The 19,655-nt window shown below is 36.6% G+C and overlaps 1 protein-coding gene across 1 annotated transcript; it reads right to left on the reverse strand.

Moving 5' to 3' along the window:
* Positions 1 to 13,912: 13,912 nt before the first annotated feature.
* Positions 13,913 to 18,916, reverse strand: LOC131518194 (olfactory receptor 4K1-like). Its single transcript, XM_058740788.1, has 2 exons — positions 18,906 to 18,916; positions 13,913 to 14,840 (listed from the first exon to the last, which is right to left on the reverse strand). The coding sequence occupies exons 1-2, from the start codon at positions 18,914 to 18,916 to the stop codon at positions 13,913 to 13,915; spliced, it is 939 nt and encodes a 312-aa protein (XP_058596771.1).
* Positions 18,917 to 19,655: the final 739 nt, after the last annotated feature.

Genomic DNA, 19,655 nt, shown 5'->3' on the forward strand with positions numbered 1-19,655 from the left:
AATGGGAAGAATATGCAGGCAAGGGGGCGCCTGGGTGGCGCAGTCGGTTAAGCGTCCGACTTCAGCCAGGTCACGATCTCGCGGTCCGTGAGTTCGAGCCCCGCGTCAGGCTCTGGGCTGATGGCTCGGAGCCTGGAGCCTGTTTCCGATTCTGTGTCTCCCTCTCTCTCTGCCCCTCCCCAGTTCATGCTCTGTCTCTCTCTGTCCCAAAAATAAATTAAAAAAAAAAAAAAAAAAAAAAGAATATGCAGGCAAGAATTCTTTATGCAGCAAGGCTGTCATTCAGAATAGAAGGAGACATAAAGAGTTTCCCAGACAAACAAAAACTAAAAGAATTCATAACCACTAAACCAGCCCTGCAAGAAATATTAAGGGGGACCCTTTGAGTGGTGAGGGAAAAAAAAGACCCAAAGCAGCAAAGACTAGAAAGGACTAGAGAACATCACCAGACACACCAACTCTACAGGTAACACAATGGCACTAATATATTTTCCAGTAATCACCCTGAATGCAAATGGACTAAACCATCTAATCAAAAGACAATGGGTATCAGAATGGATAAAAAAAAAACCAAGACCCATCTATATGATGCCTACAGGAGACTCACTTTAAACCTAAATACATCCGCATATAGTAAGTGACAGGATAGAGAAACTCTGTCATGCTAATGGACTTCAAAAGAAAGGCAGAGTAGGGGCGCCTGGGTGGCTCAGTCAGTTAAATGTCTGACTTTGGCTCAGGTCATGATCTCATGGTTTGTGGGTTCGAGCCCCACGTCGGGCTCTGTGTTGACAGCTTGGAGCCTGGAGCCTACTTTGGATTCTGTGCCTCCCTCTTTCTGCTCCCTTCCCACTCCTACTCTGTCTCTTTCTCTCAAAAATAAATAAATGTTGAAAAAAATTAGAAAAGAAAGGCAGAGTAGCCATGCCATTTCTTCCAGGTTGTCCAATTTGTTGGCATATAGCTTTCCATCATATTTTCTTATAGTTGTTTGTATTTCTGTGGTGTTGGTTGTGATTTCTCATCTTTCATTTGTGATTTTATTGATTTGGGTCCTTTCTCTTTTTGACAAATCTGACTAGGTGTTTATCACTTTTAATAATTTCTTTTCAAAGAACCATCTCCTGATTTCATTGGTCTGAATTTTTTTTTAGTTTCTATGTAATTTATTTCTGCTGTCACTTTTATTATTTCCCTCCTTCTGCTAGCTTTAGGCTTCATTTCTTCTATTTCTACCTCTTTTAAGTGTAGGATTAGGCTGTTTTTTGGAATTTTCTTGCTTTCTGAGGTAGGTTTGTATTGTTAAATAATTCCTTCTTAGGACCCCTTTTGCTGCATCCTAAAGGTTTTGGACTATTGTGTTTTCATTTTCAGTTGTGTTTGTGTTTGTTTTTTTAATTTCTTTGATTTCCTTGTTGAACCATTCACTGTTCAGTAACATATTTTTTAACCCCCATGTATTTGTGGTCTTTCCAATTTTTTTCTTATGGTTGAATTCAAGTTTCATAGCATTATGGACTGAAAATATGCATGGTATGATCTCAGGCTTTTTGTACTAATTCAGATTTGATTTGTGAACTAGTATTTGTACTATGGTGGAGAGTGTCCCATATGCACTTAAAAGAATGTGTATTCTGTTGCTTTAGGATAGAATCTTCTGAATAAATCCATTAAGTCCATCTGGTCCAGTGAGTCATTCAAATCCATTGTTTCCTTGTTGATTATCTGCTTACCTGATCTTTCAATTGATGGAAGTGTGATGTTAAAATTCCCTACTATTATTGTATTATTATCAATGAGTTCCTTTATGTTTGTTATTGTTTTATATATTTGGGTGTTTCAGTCAGTTAAAAGTATGACTCTTGAACCTAGCTCAAGTCATGTTATTATGGTTTGTGGGATCAAACCCCATATCGGGAACTGTGCTAACAGCACAGATCCTGCTTGGGATTCTCTCTCTCCATCTCTGCCCCGCCCACACTTGTGCGCTGTGTCTGTCTGTCTGTCTCTCTCTCTCTCTCTCTCTCTCTCACTCTCAAAATAAATAAATAAACTTAAAAAAAATCTAGGGGTGCCTGGGTGGTTCAGTTGGTTAAGTGTCCAACTTTGGCTCAGGTCATAATTTCATGGTTTGTGAGTTTAAGCCCTGCCTCAGGCTCTGTGCTGAGAGCTCCAAACCTGGAGCCCACTTTGGATTCTGTGTCTCCCTTTCTTTCTGCTCCCCCCCTGCTCATGTTCTGTCTTTCTCCCTCTCTCCTTCAAAAATAAATAAACATTCAAAAAAAAATCAAAAAACTTTTTAAAGAAGTCTAGTTTCTCTGATATAAGTATTGTTTCTCTGGCTTTATTTTGCATGATAAATGTTTCTCCATCCCCTCACTTTCAGTCTTCAGGTATCTTTATGTCTAAAATGAGGCTTTTATAGGCAGCATATAGATGGGTGTTGTTTTTATATCCACTCTGATGCCTTGTGTATTTTCTTGAAATAATTTAGTCCATTTATATTCAGAGAAATTATTGAAAGATATGTATTTAGTGCCATTTTATTACCTATTCTGTCATTGTTTCTGAAGATGTTCTCTGTTTTTTGTTTTGTTGTGTTTGTTTTCTGGTCTTTGCCACTTTTGGTCTCTTCCACTCAGAGAGTTGCCTTTAATATTTCTTGTAGGGCTGGTTTAGTGGTCATGAACTCCTTTAGTTTTTTTTTGGGAAACTATCTCTCATTTTATCTGAATGATAACCTTGTTAGATAGATTATTCTTGGCTGCAGATTTTTCTCATTCACTACTTTGAATATCTCATGCCACTCCCTCTGGCTTGCCAAGTTTCTGTTGAAAAATCTCTAGCCTTATGGGTCTTCCCTTGTGACTTAGGGCCTTCTTTTTTCTTGCTGCTTTTCAGATTTTTTTGTTATCACTATATTTTGCAAATTTAATTACAGTATGTCTTGGTGTTGACCTGCTTTAGTTGATTTTTAATAGGAGTTCTCTGTGCCTTCTGGAATTGGATGTCTGTTTCCTTCCCCAGATTAGGGAAGCTTTCAAGTATTATTTCCTCAATAAATTTTCTTCCCCCTTTTCTCTCTTTTTTTTTTTACTCTGGGACTCCTATAATATGAATGCTATTTTGTTTCATGGAGTCACTGAATTCCCTAAGTCTGTTTTCAAGTTCCATAATTCTTCTTTATTTTGTTTAGCTTCATTGCTTTCCGTTGTTTTATCTTCTATAGAAATACCATTTATTTGTTCCTCTGCTTCTTCCAGGCTTGTGTTGATTGCATTGTCTGTTTCCAGTCTCATTTATTGCATTTTTCGTTTCTGACTCATTGGTTTTTAACTCTTTTATCTCTGCAGTAAGACCTTCCCTGAAGTCTTCCATCCTTTTCTCAATCCCAGTGAGTATCCTTAGGATTATTGCTTTAAATTCTCCATCAGGCATGTTACTTGTATCTGTTTCGCCTAGGTTTCTGGCTGTCACCTTATCTTGTTTTTACATCTGGGATGAATTCCTCCAACTTGGCATTTTGTTCAAGTCTCTGACTTCTTCTCTGTGTTAGACAAGCCCATTATATTTCCTGCTCCTGAGAGTAATGGCCTTATCAAGAAGAGGTCATATAGTGTCCAGCTCCTGGTGCTTTAGTGAGTGTCTCTATCTTGGCTTCTCTGTCCTTCAGGACAGTAGTCTGCAGAGGCATTCCTTGCCTGCTGTGAACAATGTTTGTTTTTTTTTCAGAATGTGTCGAGTTTTAGGTAGGTGTGCTCTGGTCTGCTCTGGCCTGATGCTACTTCCACTAGAACTGAAGCCCTGCAGAACTCTCTAGCCAGGAGACATGGTATGGGCAGAGGTTTCTGCTCGTCCTATGGGGAAGGGACCTGCTGCACTGACACTGAGGCAAGCTTGACCAAGAAGGGCAGTACTGCTAGAGTGCGAGGGTGTGGGACCTGAAGTACACAGGTTAGGAGACCAGTATGGGCTTTGTGCTGCTTACTGCAGCTGGCTCTGTGTTTATGCCGAGAGGCAGAGGAGGGGAAATGACACTGGGCAGTTCCTTTGTTCCCAGACAGGTGTCTCCTGTAAATGCTGCCTTTCAGGGACACTCTCTGACAAGAGCAAATAATCTCCTTTCTGTGTGCCTGAGGTGCTCTTCATTTTGTGGTTTCCACACTGTTGGCCCCTAGATTGTTTTCCTGTTTTCTCTCCAGGAGCAACACATGCCCTCTGGACTCTATCACAGCCCAGCCTGCTGACTTAAAATTCCAGTCTTTAGAGACACGTGATTGGGCAGGGGCCTGTGCTGTTCTGGCAGAGGGCCCTGCCACACTGGGAATTAAATAAACTTCACTGAAAAGAGAATTTTTGACAGAGTGCAGGGGCATAAGACTTGGTGCAAGCAGGCTAGGCAGTCAGTTATGGGCCTGAGCTGCCCTTTGCAAGTGGCTCTGCTGTTTCAGCTGAGGGGCAGGGGAGGAAAATGGTGCCTGCAAGCTCCTTTGGCCCCAGAGAGGTGTCTCCATGCATGCTGCCTCTCAGGGATGTACTCCAAGAAGAGCGAATAATCTCTCCCTGTGTGCCCCAGGTGTTCTTCAGATCCCCTTTTTCACACCATTTGCCCCTGGGTCATTTCCCTGCCTTCTGTCCAGGATTAGGGAAGTACCTTCAGGGCTCTTCCCAACCAAGCCCACAGACCTTTAAAACTCCAGTCCTCAAGCCCTGCTGGTTGCAAGAACTCACTAAATTTCAGCCCCTCTCATTTTACAGCCAAAGGCTTTGGAAAAATGTTCTCCTTGTACTTTCCTCTCTGTACTCCTTTCTCACCTTTCTCAGCAACCAGGGCTCCCCTCAACAGCACCTGCGACCCATTTCTTCCCCAAACCAAGCGTCTACACTCCCTATCTTTTCTTTCATGTGGCTTCTTTTCTCCTTTTAGTTGTGGAGTTTGTTCTGTCAGTCTTCGGGTTGATTTGTGATGTATTTAGAATGATTTGATAGTCATCTGATTGTGTTCATAGGCCACGCTGAGCCTAGGGTCTTCACCATCTTCTCTGCCTCCAAGTTCTTTATATCTTCAATATCAACCCCTTATCAGATAAATCATTTGCGAATATCTTCTCCTGTTCAGTATTTTTGTATATGGTTTAAGAAAGTGGTCCGGCTTCATTCTTTTGCTTGTAGCTGTTCAGTTTTCCCCAATATTATTTATTGAAGAGCCTGTCTTTTTCGCATTGCACCTTCTTCTCCTTTGTCAAAGATTAATTGACCTTATAAGTGTGAGTTTATTTCCAGGCCCTATATTTTGTTATATTGGTGTCTGTCTGTCTCTCTCTCTCTCTCTCTCTCTCTCTCTCTCTCTCTCTCTTTGCCAGTTCCGTATTGTTTTGATTACTACAGCTTTGTAATATATCTTGAAATCTGGGCTCGTGAGACTGCCAGTTTCATTCTTCTTTTTCAAGATTGCTTTGGCTATTTGGGGTTGTTTGTGGCTCCATAGAAATTTTAGGATTGTTTGTTCTAGCTCTGGAAAATGCTGGTGATATTTTGATAGGAATTACATTAAGTGTGTAAATTGCTTTGGGTATTATAGACATTTTAACAATATTTGTTCTTCTAATCCATGAGCACAGAATGTCTTTCCATTTCTTTGTGTTGTCTTCAGTTTTTTTCATCACTGTTTTATAGCTTTCAGAGTACATGTCTTTCACCTCTTTGGTTAAGTTTATTCCTAGATATTTTATTGGTTTTGGTGTACTTGTAAATGGGGTTGTTTTCTTAATTTCACTTTCTGTTGTTTCATTATTAGTATATAGGAATGCAACAAATTTCCATACATTGATTTTGTATCCTTGAACATTACTGAATTTATTTCTCAGTTTTAGTAGTTTCTTGGTAGAGTCGTTCATGTTTTCTTTATATAATTATCAGTTTGTCTGCAAATAGTGAAAGTTTTACTCCATCATTGCCAATTTGGGTGCCTTATATTTCTTTTTCTTGTCTGCTTACTGTGGCTAGGACTTTCTGTAACATGTTGAATAAAAGCAGTGATAGTGGACATCCCTGTCTTGTTCCTGACTACAGAAGAAAAGCTCTCAGTTTTTCCCCATTAAGGATGATATTAGTTTTGTTTTGTTTTGTTTTTGTTTCTGTTTTTGTATATGTCCTTTATGATGTCGAGGTATGTTTCCTCTAACACTACTTTGTTGAGTGTTTTTATAATGAATGGATGTTGCACTTTGTCAAATGCTTTTTTTTCTGCATCTGTTGAAAGGATCATACAGTTTTTATCCTTTTGTTGATTGATTTATGAATATTGAACCACCCTTGTGTCCCAGGAATAAACCCCATTTGATTGTGTTGAATGAGTTTTTTAATATATCATTGCATTTGGTTTGTTAATATTTTATGGAGAATTTCTGCATATAAGTTCATAAAAGATACAGGTCTTTAGTTGTTTTTGGTGGGAGGACTTTATCTGATTTGGGTACCAGGGTAATTCTGACCTCATAGAATGAATTTGGAAGGTTTCCTTTCTCTTCTATTTTTTGGAATATCTTGAGAGTAGGTATTAACTTCTCTTTAAATATTTGGTAGAATTCACCTCTGTATTCCTCTGGTTCTGGACTTTTGATTGTTGGTAGTTTTTTATTTACTGATTCAATTTCATTGTTAGTAATTGCTCTGTTCAAAATTTGTATTTCTTCCTGACTCAGTTTTGAGAGGTTATATGTTTCTAGGAATTTACTTGTTTTTTCTGGATTGTACCAGTTTGTTGTCATATAATTTTTTCATAATATTCTTTCATAATCCTTTATATATGTGGTGTTGAACATTATTTCTCCTCTGTCCCTTCTGATTTTATTTATGTAGGTTCTCCCTCTTTCTCCCTCCCTCCCTCTCTCTCCCTCCCTCCCTCTCTCTCTGCCTCTGTCTTTCTTCAGAATAAGTCTGGCTAACAATTTGCCAATTTTGTTTATCTCTTTAGAGAACCAACTCTTGGTTTCATTGAGCAGTTCTGATGTTGCTATTGTTTTTAGTATCTATTTCATTTATTTCTGCTTTAATCTTTATTACTTGCTTCCTTCTACTGTCTTTGGGCTTTTTTCTTTTTCTAACTCCTCTAGATGTATGGTTAAGTTGTTTATTTGAGATTTTTCTTCTTGATGTAGGCTTTTATTGCTCTAATCTTCCCTTTTAGAACAGCTTTTACTGCACTCCAAAGATTTTGGACCATTGTGCTTTAATTTTGATTTGTGTCTATGTATTTTTTGATATCCTCTTTGATTTTTTGGTTGACTGTTCATTGTTTAGTATCATTTTATTTAATCTTTGTGTATTTGTATTCTTTCCAGATTTTTTCTTGTGGTTGATTTCTAGTTTCAAAGGTTGTGGTCAGAAAACATGCCTATGATTTCAGTCGTTTTGCATTTTTTGAGACTTGTTTTGTGGCCTGCTATGTGATCTGTTCTGGAGAATGTATTATGTGCATCTGAAAAGAATATGTGTTTCACTCTTCTTGGATGGAATGTTCTGAATATATCTATTAGATCCATTTGGTCCAATGTGTCATTCAAAGCCCACTGCTTCCTTATTGATTTTCTGCCTGGATGATCTATCCATAGATGGAAGTGTGGTGTTAAAGTGCCCTGCTATTATTGTATTACTATTGATTTCCTCCTTAAAATTTGTTAGTTGTTGCTTTTTGTATTTGGGTGTCTCCATGTTTAGTGCATAAATATTTACAATTATGTCTTCTTGTTGGATTGTTCCCTTTATGATTATGTAGTGTTCTTCTTTGTCTCTTTTTACAGTGTTTGTTTTAGTATACTTTGTTCAGTATAAGTTTTGCTATCCCATTTTTTTGGCTCCATTTGCCTAAGTGTTTTTCCATCCCTTCACTTTCTGTGTGTATATGTCTTTAAGTTGGATATGAATCTTTTGTAGGCAGCATATATATATAGATTTTGCTTTTTTAGCTCTTCAGTTGCCTTTTCATTGGAGCATTTATTCCATTACATTCCAAGTTACTGTTGATAGGTATGTACCTTTTATACCTCTTCGGCTGCAACCCCTGTACTAGTTTTTAGTAATTAATCTACCACTTTTATTTTGTTTATACCTGTGAAATTATTTTCTTTTCCTCATATTCTTACTCAAATTAATGGCCTTTCCTTGCCTCTCATAGAATTCCATTTAATGTTTCTCATAAGGCTGCTGAACTCCTTTAACTTATGTTTGTCTGGGAAACTCCACTCTCCTATTCTGAGTGATAGCCTTGCTGGATAGAATATTCTTGGTTGCAGGTTTTTTCTTTACAGCTCTTTGAATCTTCAAGGTTTCTGCTGAAAAATAAGCTGATAGCTTTATGGGATTTCCCTTATATATAACTGTTTTCTTTTATTTTGCTGCTTTTAAACTTCTCTCTTTATCAGTACTTCTTGCTGTTTTAAGTATTATGTGTCTTGGTGTGGACCTCTTTAGGTTGATTTTGTTGGGGTGTTCTCTGTACCTCTTTGGTGGATGTCTGTTTTCCTTCTCCAGATTAAGGAAGTTTTCAGCTATTATTTCTTCAAATAAATTTTATGCCCCCTGTGTCTCTCATCTCCTTCTGGTATCTCTATAATGTGAAGGTTATTATGCTTGATGACATCACTGAGTTTTCCTAACATCATTTTTTTTTTTACTAGTTTCCTTTTTCTGTTCAGCTTGGTTGCTTGCCATTACTCTGTCCTCTAGCTCACTGATCCATTCTTCTACTTCCTCCAGTTTACTGTTTATTCCCTCTAGTGCCTTTTTAATTTCAGTTATTAAGTTCTTTATCTCTGGCTGGTTCTTTTATATGTATGTGTATATATACATAAACATACATATACACACATTTATATATGTGTTGAAGGTCTCACTGAGATCCTCTACTTTTTTTTCCCAAGTCTAATAAGTATTTTTATGATCATTATTTGAATTTCCTATCAGGCATATTGTTTATCTCTGTTTCATTTAGCTCTATTGCTGTAATTTTGTCTTTGTCTTTCATTTTGGACATCTTCCTCTGTCTTCTCACTTCTCATTTTGTCTCACTCTCTGTGTCTGTTTCAATGTATTAGGGAAATCAGCTACATCTCCTAATTTTTAACATAGTGGCCTTGTGTAGAAGTCCAATGGTTCCCTCTAGTACAGTGCCCTGTGTATCAGAACCTGGTGTTTCATATTTGTCTCCTGTGTATGTTGTGTGTGCCTTACTGTTGTGGTTGAGCCTCAGTCCTATTGGCTGCAGTGGCCCAGTTTGCCTCTTGTGGCCTAGGTTTCATTCCTGTACTATCAAGGGGCCAGTCTGAGGCTGTGTTGGGCTTGTAGTTTTGTCACACCAAGTGACTTATCCCAGCCCATTTGCTGGAACTGTGGCAGCACTGAACTGCAGGGCACTCTACCTATGTTACCCCTGAGAGGCTTTCATTGGTAGATGGGGCCTGCAGTCAGGACAGATGTCTACCCCCATTCTGTCTGTTGAGGTTGCAGTGACCCTAACTATAGAGCTATCTCCTTATGCTGCTTCCTGAGAGGTTTTTGTTGGTGGATGACACTGGCAGTCATATTAGATATCTGCTCCCAGCCACTGTTGGGGCTATAGTCAAACTGATGTATGTGGTTATCTTTGCCTCTTCCCAGAGCATGAGTCACTTTGGAGTGGTATTGGCTGGTCAAAGAGCCATAAGTTTCCACTTTAGATGGATTCCTGCTTAGTGGGGTAGATTTGAAGGGTCACTTATAGGAGACAATGAGGGTTTAGTGGTCATTGTTAGCAGTGTATGTGCCAATGCTTGAAGTATGAGGACTGGCCTGAGTCACTTTGCAGGGGCTCCTTTGGGTGGGTTGGATGACGTGAATCAGCAAAAGAACAAGGGCAAGGAACATGATGGCAAGCTTCATGGGAGTGTTTTTTCTGGTCTCAGAGGGTGTCTGGGTATCTAGGCTTGGGGGAAGAGGGAGATAAATGGCACCCTTTAGTTCTTTTGTTCTTGGAGAAGTCTTCTAATGATCCCTACCCCTCCAGCACATTTTCTGAGATTAGTAAATAAATCACCTTCCCCTATATCCCAGGTGCTTTTCAAACTGCTGCTTCTATGCTGTATCTTGGGGGGGGGGGGGTTGTTTGTTATACTGGCTCTTTAAGGACAAGCACTCAGTTTCCTATCACCTTCTGTCTCTCTCAGAACAGGGCCCACTGATTTTTAAAGTTTCTGGTGTTAAGCCCCTATTAATCGTAATAACTTGCAGAATTTGGCCTCTGGTTTTCAAAGCCAAATGTAGGGGGACTAGTCTTCCCAGTGCAGGTCCCCCATGTCTGGAGTGTTTGGTGTTGGGTCTGTTCCTCTCCCTTCTCCATGCTTATGGTGTCCCTCCCTCTTGTGGTTAGTCTCACTGGTTAATTTGGTTCCTAACCAGGGCTCTTCCCTTCCTTCCATTTTTAGATGTGACTACCTCTCTGTGAGTAACTGTGGAGTGTCTGTTCTAGCAGTCTTCAGTTCATTTACTGGGTTAGTTACATAGATGTGGCTGTTACCTAAGTGTATCTGTGGCCTGGAGGAAGTGAGCATAGGATCTTCTTAGTCCACCATCTCCCCACATTCCTCCTTATAACTTTGTTTTTTGAGGGATATTGGACTAAAAACTTTCCTTATTATATGATATGATACTTGTAAAATTGGAATCCAGGTTATTGTGGCTTCATTAAATGAGTGGAGGAATGTTCTCCCAATAAATAGTACAAGTAGCAGTCTCTATTTTCAGAGAGCACTCTTTTGCATAAAAAAAGTTACAGATTATCTTCTTTATTTATGACTTGCTTTAACAAGTTCTTAATGGGGACTATACTTCCTAGAGTCCATGCTGCCCAACATTATGCATATCTAATTTTGTGCTTCAGAACAGGGAGATACAGTACTCAAGAGAGAAGATCCCCAGAAATAAAATTACTGGGTCATGAATGCAAACACATTTTGATAAATACACTAAATTGCTTTCTAAAAACTGTTCAGTAAATTTTGACCAAATAGAACTTCAACAGTTCCAAATTTTCAGTCCTATTCAGTATTATTCTTTTGTTTTATCCTTTATCAATCTAATAGGGGGCATGACACATCTCTCTTGTTTTAATTAACATTTCATTACCTGTTAAATTGAATATTTTTCTATTTTTACTATTTGTATATTTTTCTTTAGATTTGCTGCTTATTATATTTGACTCATAACTTTTATAAATAATTAAATAAGGTTGTCATTTGAAAGCTGATTTCTATAAGCACACGTTATGGATAGGAGAGCATATGCCAACTCTTGGTTAGAATAATTCCTTGACCAGTGTGTCTTAATTTTAAACTGGTGAGAAGCATTAACACACCTACAGAAGGATTGTATATAGCCCTGAATGTATGGATAGATTGGAAGAGGAGTCACTGAGACAAAGCAAACAGTACCCATCCCAGCATTGTTCAAGTGGGTATTTCCCTGCCAGGCTACCAGAGCCTGATCATCTTCCACATGTCAGTCAAGTAACCAAAGCTAAATTTTAGCATAGATTCACCAATACCACTTACTAATAATTTGGTTTCTATTTCAATCATAATGTTCTATTTGATTTGACAATTTTCAATACCATTTGAGGGACACCTGGGTGGATCACGTGGTTAACATCTGACTTCAACTCAGGTCATGATATCGCAGTCCATGAGTTTGAGCCCCGCATTGGGCTCCATGCTGTCATGACAGCTCAGAACTTGGAGCCTGCTTCAGATTCTGTCTCCCTCGCTCTCTGCCCTTCCCCCATGTGCTCGCTGTCTCTCTCTCTCTCAAAATAAACATTAAAAAATTTAAAAAATACTATTTGACAAATTTATCCAATTTTCTTACAATTATTAAGTTATAATTTGTGGGTCTGTAAGTGTGTAGGCCAAAAATTGAACTGGGATGATTCATTAAGTTAATGCCAACTCTAAGGTGTTTTGGTGGCTGGCCCAGCTAAATGCCCTTTCTAGCTGTACCATTCTGCCATCCTTGTACAGAATAAGCCTTTTTTCATTTAAAACTTTAATGATTATCTGCTTCATTTGTATTCAGTCATTTCCATGAGACCTGATATGTTCATTAATCTTATTTATTTATCCGCAATACCTGGCATAAATTAATGTAAAAAATTGCATGAGGTTGCTTCAAGTTAAACAAAACTGAACATTACCACATTGAGATTATTAACTCTGTATCTGTTGTCTATTATCTATTATATCCTACTTGTCATTATTACCTAACCAATAATGAACATTTTTATAGCTATCTTGATTGGTTTGAAAGCCTTCGTTGAACATGGGATTATGACTTTTGCCTCTTTTGTAATACCTGTGATCGCTCATTTTAATATTATTCATACAGCCTGTTTTTAATCAGTGTTAGTTTATTCATGTAACATCCAATGAAGTAATCTCAAACATGAAAAACCAAATATGAAAACAAGATCAGAGTGCTACAGAATACAAGGACTCATATAAAAATCTGACACTTAGGTATGGACAATTTAGTTTTCCACTGGCTTCTTATTATATCACTCTGAAATACCTTGTTTATATGAAACAGTAGAAGTTACCTAGAAATCAATGCTCTGGGTACTTGCATTCTCCTTATGACACTTGCTGTATGTGCTTGCATGTTAAACTTCTAGCAGACTGACACATTTGGTAAGAAACAGAAAATGATTGTCTTAGGGACTCACAAACTATCCTAAGTAGTAAAAACAACACAGCCATATCTTCGGTTCAGAAACCACAAATCTGAACTTAAAGCTGGCATAAATGGAATAAACTCCTCTTGGCATGGATTTGGTGATGGATTGATGATTCTGTGACTAATAAGGGACTGAATCCATCATGTTCACATTCCTTCTCCTATTCTTTCCATGATTTATTAGTATTCTTAAGTTTCACTTAAAATTTGAGAAAAATAAGTATGGGATATATTTTCTAATCACTAATATACATACTTACTGTTACTGCTTTGAAATATTCACTCTGAATTAATATTAATGAACAAACTCACTATTCAAATACGCTGTAGTCTTTTTCAGCTGATGGTAGGTTTATTACCAGTGGTATGATAGTCTGTATATTTAAGTGCTAGAACATTTCTCCCAGAAGGTGTAAGAGTACTCCTATAATTTGAACTATGAACTTGGTGATATTTATTGATGTGCTGTTTGTTTCAAAGCCAAAGTAGCAAAACTCAGTACTATGATTGATACTGTAGTATTTTAGGTATTTAAAATTTAACAAAATGGTAATTATTATAAAAACATGATTTATAATTGTCAGTGGCTTCTTTGTGAATGTGGGATATTTGCAGCTATTTATAGGGGCCAAGTTAATAGGTGAAACATTGATAAAATATACTGATAAAAGTAGAGGAGACTTTTTGTTTTTGAAATTTATTGTCAAATTGGTTTCCATACAACACCCAGTGCTCATCCCAAAAGGTGCCCTCGGAGTCTTAATATAGCCTGTCATGTCAAAGCATATTCTGTTTTTAACTCAAAGAATGCTACCCCAATCAAGTCAGATGTGTTAACAAATCTGCTTTAATATGGAGGTGATTTCAAAATGCTACAGGATGCTTTTTTAAACAATGCCTATATAAGGAGGAAAAAACTACTTAGGAATTTTAATATATGTTGTTGATTGTTTCAGGGAAGATGAGATGAGCCACAGAATATTGAAACTGGTATAATATGAGATTCTGCAGTTCATTTACAACTTCAGATAACTAGAGATAGGTTCTATAATAGTGAAAGACTAATTGTGATAGAAACACAACAATAAAATCACCTATGTGCATTACAAAGGACAATAATTAAGGATTTGTGTTACTATCTCACAATTGTCTAAAAGACTTGCTTAGAACCCACATGTCGGTTCCGTAGCTTTTTCATGGCTTCCTTTACATCTTTATTCCTCAATGTGTAGATCATGGGGTTAAGGACAGGAGTGAAGACAGTAAAAAACACAGAAATAAATTTATCAATTGGGAAGCTTTCAAAAGGCCAAATATAAATGAAGATTAATGGGCCAAAGAACAAAACCACAACAGTGATGTGGGCAGACAGGGTGGAAAGTGCCTTGGATGTCCCACCAGAGGCTTGCTGATGGACAGTAGCAAGGATGATAGTATAAGAAATGAGCAAAAGGAGGAAGCAGATAAGAGAGAGCAGGCCACTGTTGGTTAGCACGAGGATCTCTAAAACATATGTTTCTAAGCAGGCAAGCTTGATCACAAGGGGAAGGTCACAAAAGAAATTGTCTACCTTATTGGGTCCACAGAAAGGAAGATTGACTGTGAATGCCAGGTGGCTGGCTGAATGCAGAATACCAATGGTCCAGGAGACTCCCACCAGAATAGTGCACACCCTTCGGCTCATGACGGTAATGTAGTGCAGAGGTTTGCAAATAGCAATATATCTATCATAGGCCATGGCAACAAGAAGCACCATCTCACTACCCCCAAAAACATGCAAGAAAAAGATTTGTGACATGCATCCCTGGAAGGTGATGGTCTTGTGTTCATTGAGGAAGTCTGCAATCATCTTGGGAGTGGCAAATGTAGCCTGACACACATCAATAAAGGAGAGATTGCTAAGAAAAAAATACATTGGGGAATGTAAGCGAGAGTCTGTAATTACTGTGAGGATGATAAGGATGTTTCCCAAAACCGCAGCTCCATAAAACACAGAGAAGAAAAAGAAGAGGAAGAGTTGAGTATCTTGAGAGCTAGACAGGCCCAACAAAATGAATTCAGTAACCACTGATTTATTGCTCCATCCATTAACTGACTCTGGGCTGCTGAAGTTATCTATAGGAAAGAAAAATAATTAAAAATGGATAATAATAAGCCCTTTACCATATTGCAAATCAAGTAGATGTTTCAGTTCTAATAATTATAAAAATAATATGGTGAGGCTATAGGAAAATAATTATTCACATTACTGTTAGGAATTGATATTTTCCCTGTGATTATTTACATAATTATATGAATTGTACTTCACTTTTTGCATTTATGGGTTGGCACGAGAGGGAAAGAGAGAGGGAGAGAAGGAGAAAAAGAAAGATAGTTATTTATCTAACATGAAGTCAGTGTGGAAGGACGGAAGGTGTTGAGTATTTGCCTCTGGATTCTGACGTGTGTTTGAGGAAGAGTTCAAGGTCCCTATAATACTTTTAAAGATACATATGCTATACTTACACATTCAGATTTTGAATAGCAGAAAATGAGCCTGATGCCTTTTACAGAATCTTAAAGGGAGAGAAAATTTAGGCCAAATGTAAAGAGATGGAAATCAGTCCAGTTAATGTGGTAAATGGCCGTTTTAAGAGATGTGCAATCTCACTGGGAACTAAAGAAATAAGATTTCAATTAAAAAATATATCCATCAGTAGAATTGATAAAGATGATATGCATACATACACATATACACACAGTGACTATTATTTGGCCATAAGAAGTACAAGATGTGGACATTTGCAACAACATGGATGTACCTAAAGGGTATAATTCTAAGTAAAATAAGTCAATAAGATTTGAAAGGTAAATGCCATATGATTTCACTTACATGTAGAACTGAAAAAAGAAACATAAACGAATGTATAAGGAAGGTATACATATATATATTAAACACACACACACCTAATGGAATATCACTCAGCCATAAAATAGGATGACATCTTGCCATTTGTGGCAACGTGCATGGACCCAGAGGGTATTATGCTATGTGAAATAAGTCCAACTGAGAAAAACAAAACAAATGAATAAACAAGCAAAAAAAATAGTCTTTTAATATCACAATTACACTATTTATTTTTTCAATGATTTCCCTTTTATAACAATTGAATGTAATACTATTTAGTCTGCTCATCAAAGATGAGACTGAATGTAATTTTAATTAGCATAATGTTTCTCTCATGAACTTATCGCAATAACAAAAGTATTTTCCAAAGCCTACTGAATATCATAATTGGTGTAATTAATTCATTCAACAAATATTCTAGATTACTGCTCTATAACGTACACTTTTATAGATTCTGGAGACAAAGCAATGAAAGAAAAAGAAAACAGAAGTGTTTGACCTGCACGTAGCCTACATTCTAAAGGTGGTGGCTGGGCTGGCAGAGGTGATTAAAAATAAATAAAATATATATTTATGTCAGTTTGTGACTAGGTTTATGGGAAAAAATCAGAGCAAAGGCATATGGACTGACCAGGTGATCAGAGAAAGCCATCACTAGGAGGGTTACATTTTCTCCTACACCGGGAAATTAAGAGCAAGCCTTAACACAAAGGGCATAATAGCAAGCTTGGGCAATAACTTATTCATGTGAAATAAGCTTTCTCTTGGGAAACATAAGTATAATTTTAGCAGATCTGTTAGAAATTAAATGAATGAGAATTTGACTTTTACCTTATTATGGAATTAACAAATGCATAATTATCTTTTCTGAATAGTACTCTACCTCATAGGCTTAAATACGTCCACAGTTTTCAGGAACTATAAATTCAGTCTTTACAATAAGGACCTGTATTTAAAACTATCCTTTTTATTTTCTAGAATGAAATATGGACATAATAAAAATTTATTTCCAAGTTTTCATTTCCATACATATACACCTATAAACAGATTTGAACGGCAATTTATTTTCATTTGAATGTGCCAATTTTTTCATTCAAAATTAAAATGAAATAACTTGTGATTTCCAGAAGGAATCCTTTGAAATGAAGCTCATGGTCAGATCTCAGAAGCTGGGAAGAGTTCCCTGTGTGTCTATATTAACACTCAGTGACAACTAGTTGAGATGATTTATTTATTCATGACATGACTTTCAAGTATTGAGGCCATTTAAAAATATAAAAATTACTAATTACTTTTTTAATAATACCTCATAGAATCTTATGCCTTTTGAAACCTCTTTTTGTATTATAGCTCTGTGTGTACAAGGCCTGAAGACAGTTTGCCAAGTGATAAATCTATTAACCAAAGTTTTCTGATCTTAAACCATTCCTCTTTGTCTACAGTTAGTTTTATTGAAGTGACTTCATTTAGTTCTAGAATTACAGGCAGAATTTCTCTAAAACCATTCTAAAATGATTTTTTTCCATATTGAGATAATCATATTCTTATTCACACTTGTGTAGTCAGTCTTCATAGAAAGGCAGATAGTGAAAATTTCCACAGTATGCCATAATATACATAGCACAAGTTTGAGATCAGAAAATCTGAGTTCAATTCCTGGCTTCACTACTAACTCTTTTTATTAGTGTTTATCCATTTGTTCCAGCTTATTGAGCACCTACTATGATTATATGCCAAGCACTCTGTAGGCCTGCAGATATAATGATAATCAAAACAGAGAGGATACTTATCTTCATGTAATCACTGCAATTCTCTGAACTTTGTGTTTGTTACAGCATATATTTGAAAGAGGTGTGCAAACTATGAAGTGATAAATACTAGTTGAGTGAGCATACTATTGTGTTTAAAAATCAGATAATAAAATTTTACCTCTACTCAGGTAAAGTCAATCTGAATGTGAAAATATCTGCTTCTGAGCAGATTAACAATCTATGAGATTTTAAAAAATGAAAAATAAGATTAAAATAAAGTATTAGAATGAAATAATTTTTCATTAATAAATTTATATAATTTATTATAACAATGAAATGAAAGTTTGACAAAAAGAAGATACTTAAAAAGAGCCAGGTAGTGTTCTTTACAGATGTCTGTATTCATTTGTAGTTACTTCTACTCTTTAGAGTTCTTTTTTTTTCTTAATTTTTTTTATGTTTATTTTTGAGACAGAGAGAGAGACAAAGAGAGAGACAGAGTGCGAGTGGGGGAAGGGCAGAGAGAGAGGGAGACACAGACTCTGAAGCAGGCTCCAGGCTCCTGGCTGTCAGCCCAGAACCTGATGCCGGGCTCAAACTCAGGAACTGCGAGATCATGACCTGAGCCGAAGTCAGATGCTTAGCCAACTGAGCCACCCAGACACCACTAGTCTTTAGAGTTATTAAGCTCTAACCTATAAATGAAAATAGGGTAAACCAAGCTAGCTATCCTTGTGAAAAAGAGAAAGGAATTTTTTAATGTTTCATTATGATATTTATTTAATATTTAGAATACAGAGTTAAATAGTGCCCTGTCTTGGACATCAGGCTATCCTAGAAATAATCTTTCTTGGTTCCTGACTTTGGAAACTAACCAATTGGAAATTTCTACCTAAGATGAAAATACACTGAAAGCAAAACCAGACTTCCATTTAAAAAGAAATGTGAAATTTATATGTGGTAATTTTTGGACTCAGAAATTTATTTTTCTGAGCCAGAAGTTTAAAAATATTCCAGTTAAACAGAAAAACAAGTTTACAAACAGGAGGTCAAATTGTTGAAGTTTCTTTGGGTGAAGCTCTAGGTTTTTTGGCTCAGATTCATAAACACAATAATTTTTTTTGTGATGGTTCTAGAGAGAAAAGGGTCAATGAAAAGAGTCAATGGAAGACATGGAAGAGAAAGAAGATAGCCTCACAGTAAAGAACCATATTTATGTAAGGAAATTTGCTTCTTGCCCCTGTGTATATAGTTAAATTGGAGAAAGGCTTTTGGATATGAAGGACTCAATTTAGTTGCCTTACACTGATATATGACTAATAATTACATAAATATGTATGATACAAGAGACTGCAAAAGAATAGAATTTGGAAAAGGTCCTTAATAAGAAAGAAAGATCAAATTATAGTATTCTATATTGGTAAAATGCTGGAAAGAAAGAGCTTCTGCTAATCATAACAGCCAGCATTTTCTTAGTCAACTTCATACAAAGCACTGTGCTAAACACTTCATCCATTATCTCATTTATTCTTACAACAATGGCACAAAAGAAGTACTATTATAATCGTAACTATACAGCTAAATCTTAGCAGTACAATTAGTGTCATCAGGGCATAGTGCTAGTCAGTAGGAATTCTGTACCCAAAAAACACATATTTAACCACTACATATATTACTATATTACTAATATATTACTTACTTAATTATATATATTACCTGATAACTAAGAATCTATCAGGGGAAGTCCACCTGGTTATTAAAATGACAGTTTTGTGCCCCATTCTATTCTCTATCATTATCTCTGTACTTTGAAAATTATATACCAGTATGCTTACTTCTTCCTGGGTGTCTCAATCTGTCACCTGTGTTAGCAGTGACAATAACCAGACATAGTCTGATATTTTGTTTCAGATTTTAGAATCTCATCAACAAGCTCCAAGTTCTCATGCTCAAGAAACCCAAGTCATCTTAATTCTAGTAATAAGTTTAACCTAGAATCCCTTTAACTCTCCAAATGATAACCTTTATATTTAATTTTTTGCCTGATGTGCTTAATTTCCACATACCAATTTTGAGAAAAATCCCAGGAGAGTAATAACAGGTTGAAGAAGATAAATCTCCAAACTTTTCTTTTTAAAGACTGAGTCACAAAAGCCCATAAAACAAGTATTAAAATACCATAGTACATGCTATATATCTTAGATAACCAGTACCATGGATTGCACTAGCCAATTAACGAACTTCCTTTATGAAGT

The sequence above is a fragment of the Neofelis nebulosa genome, chromosome 7, assembly GCF_028018385.1.
Source record: "Neofelis nebulosa isolate mNeoNeb1 chromosome 7, mNeoNeb1.pri, whole genome shotgun sequence".
NCBI lineage: Eukaryota > Metazoa > Chordata > Mammalia > Carnivora > Felidae > Neofelis > Neofelis nebulosa.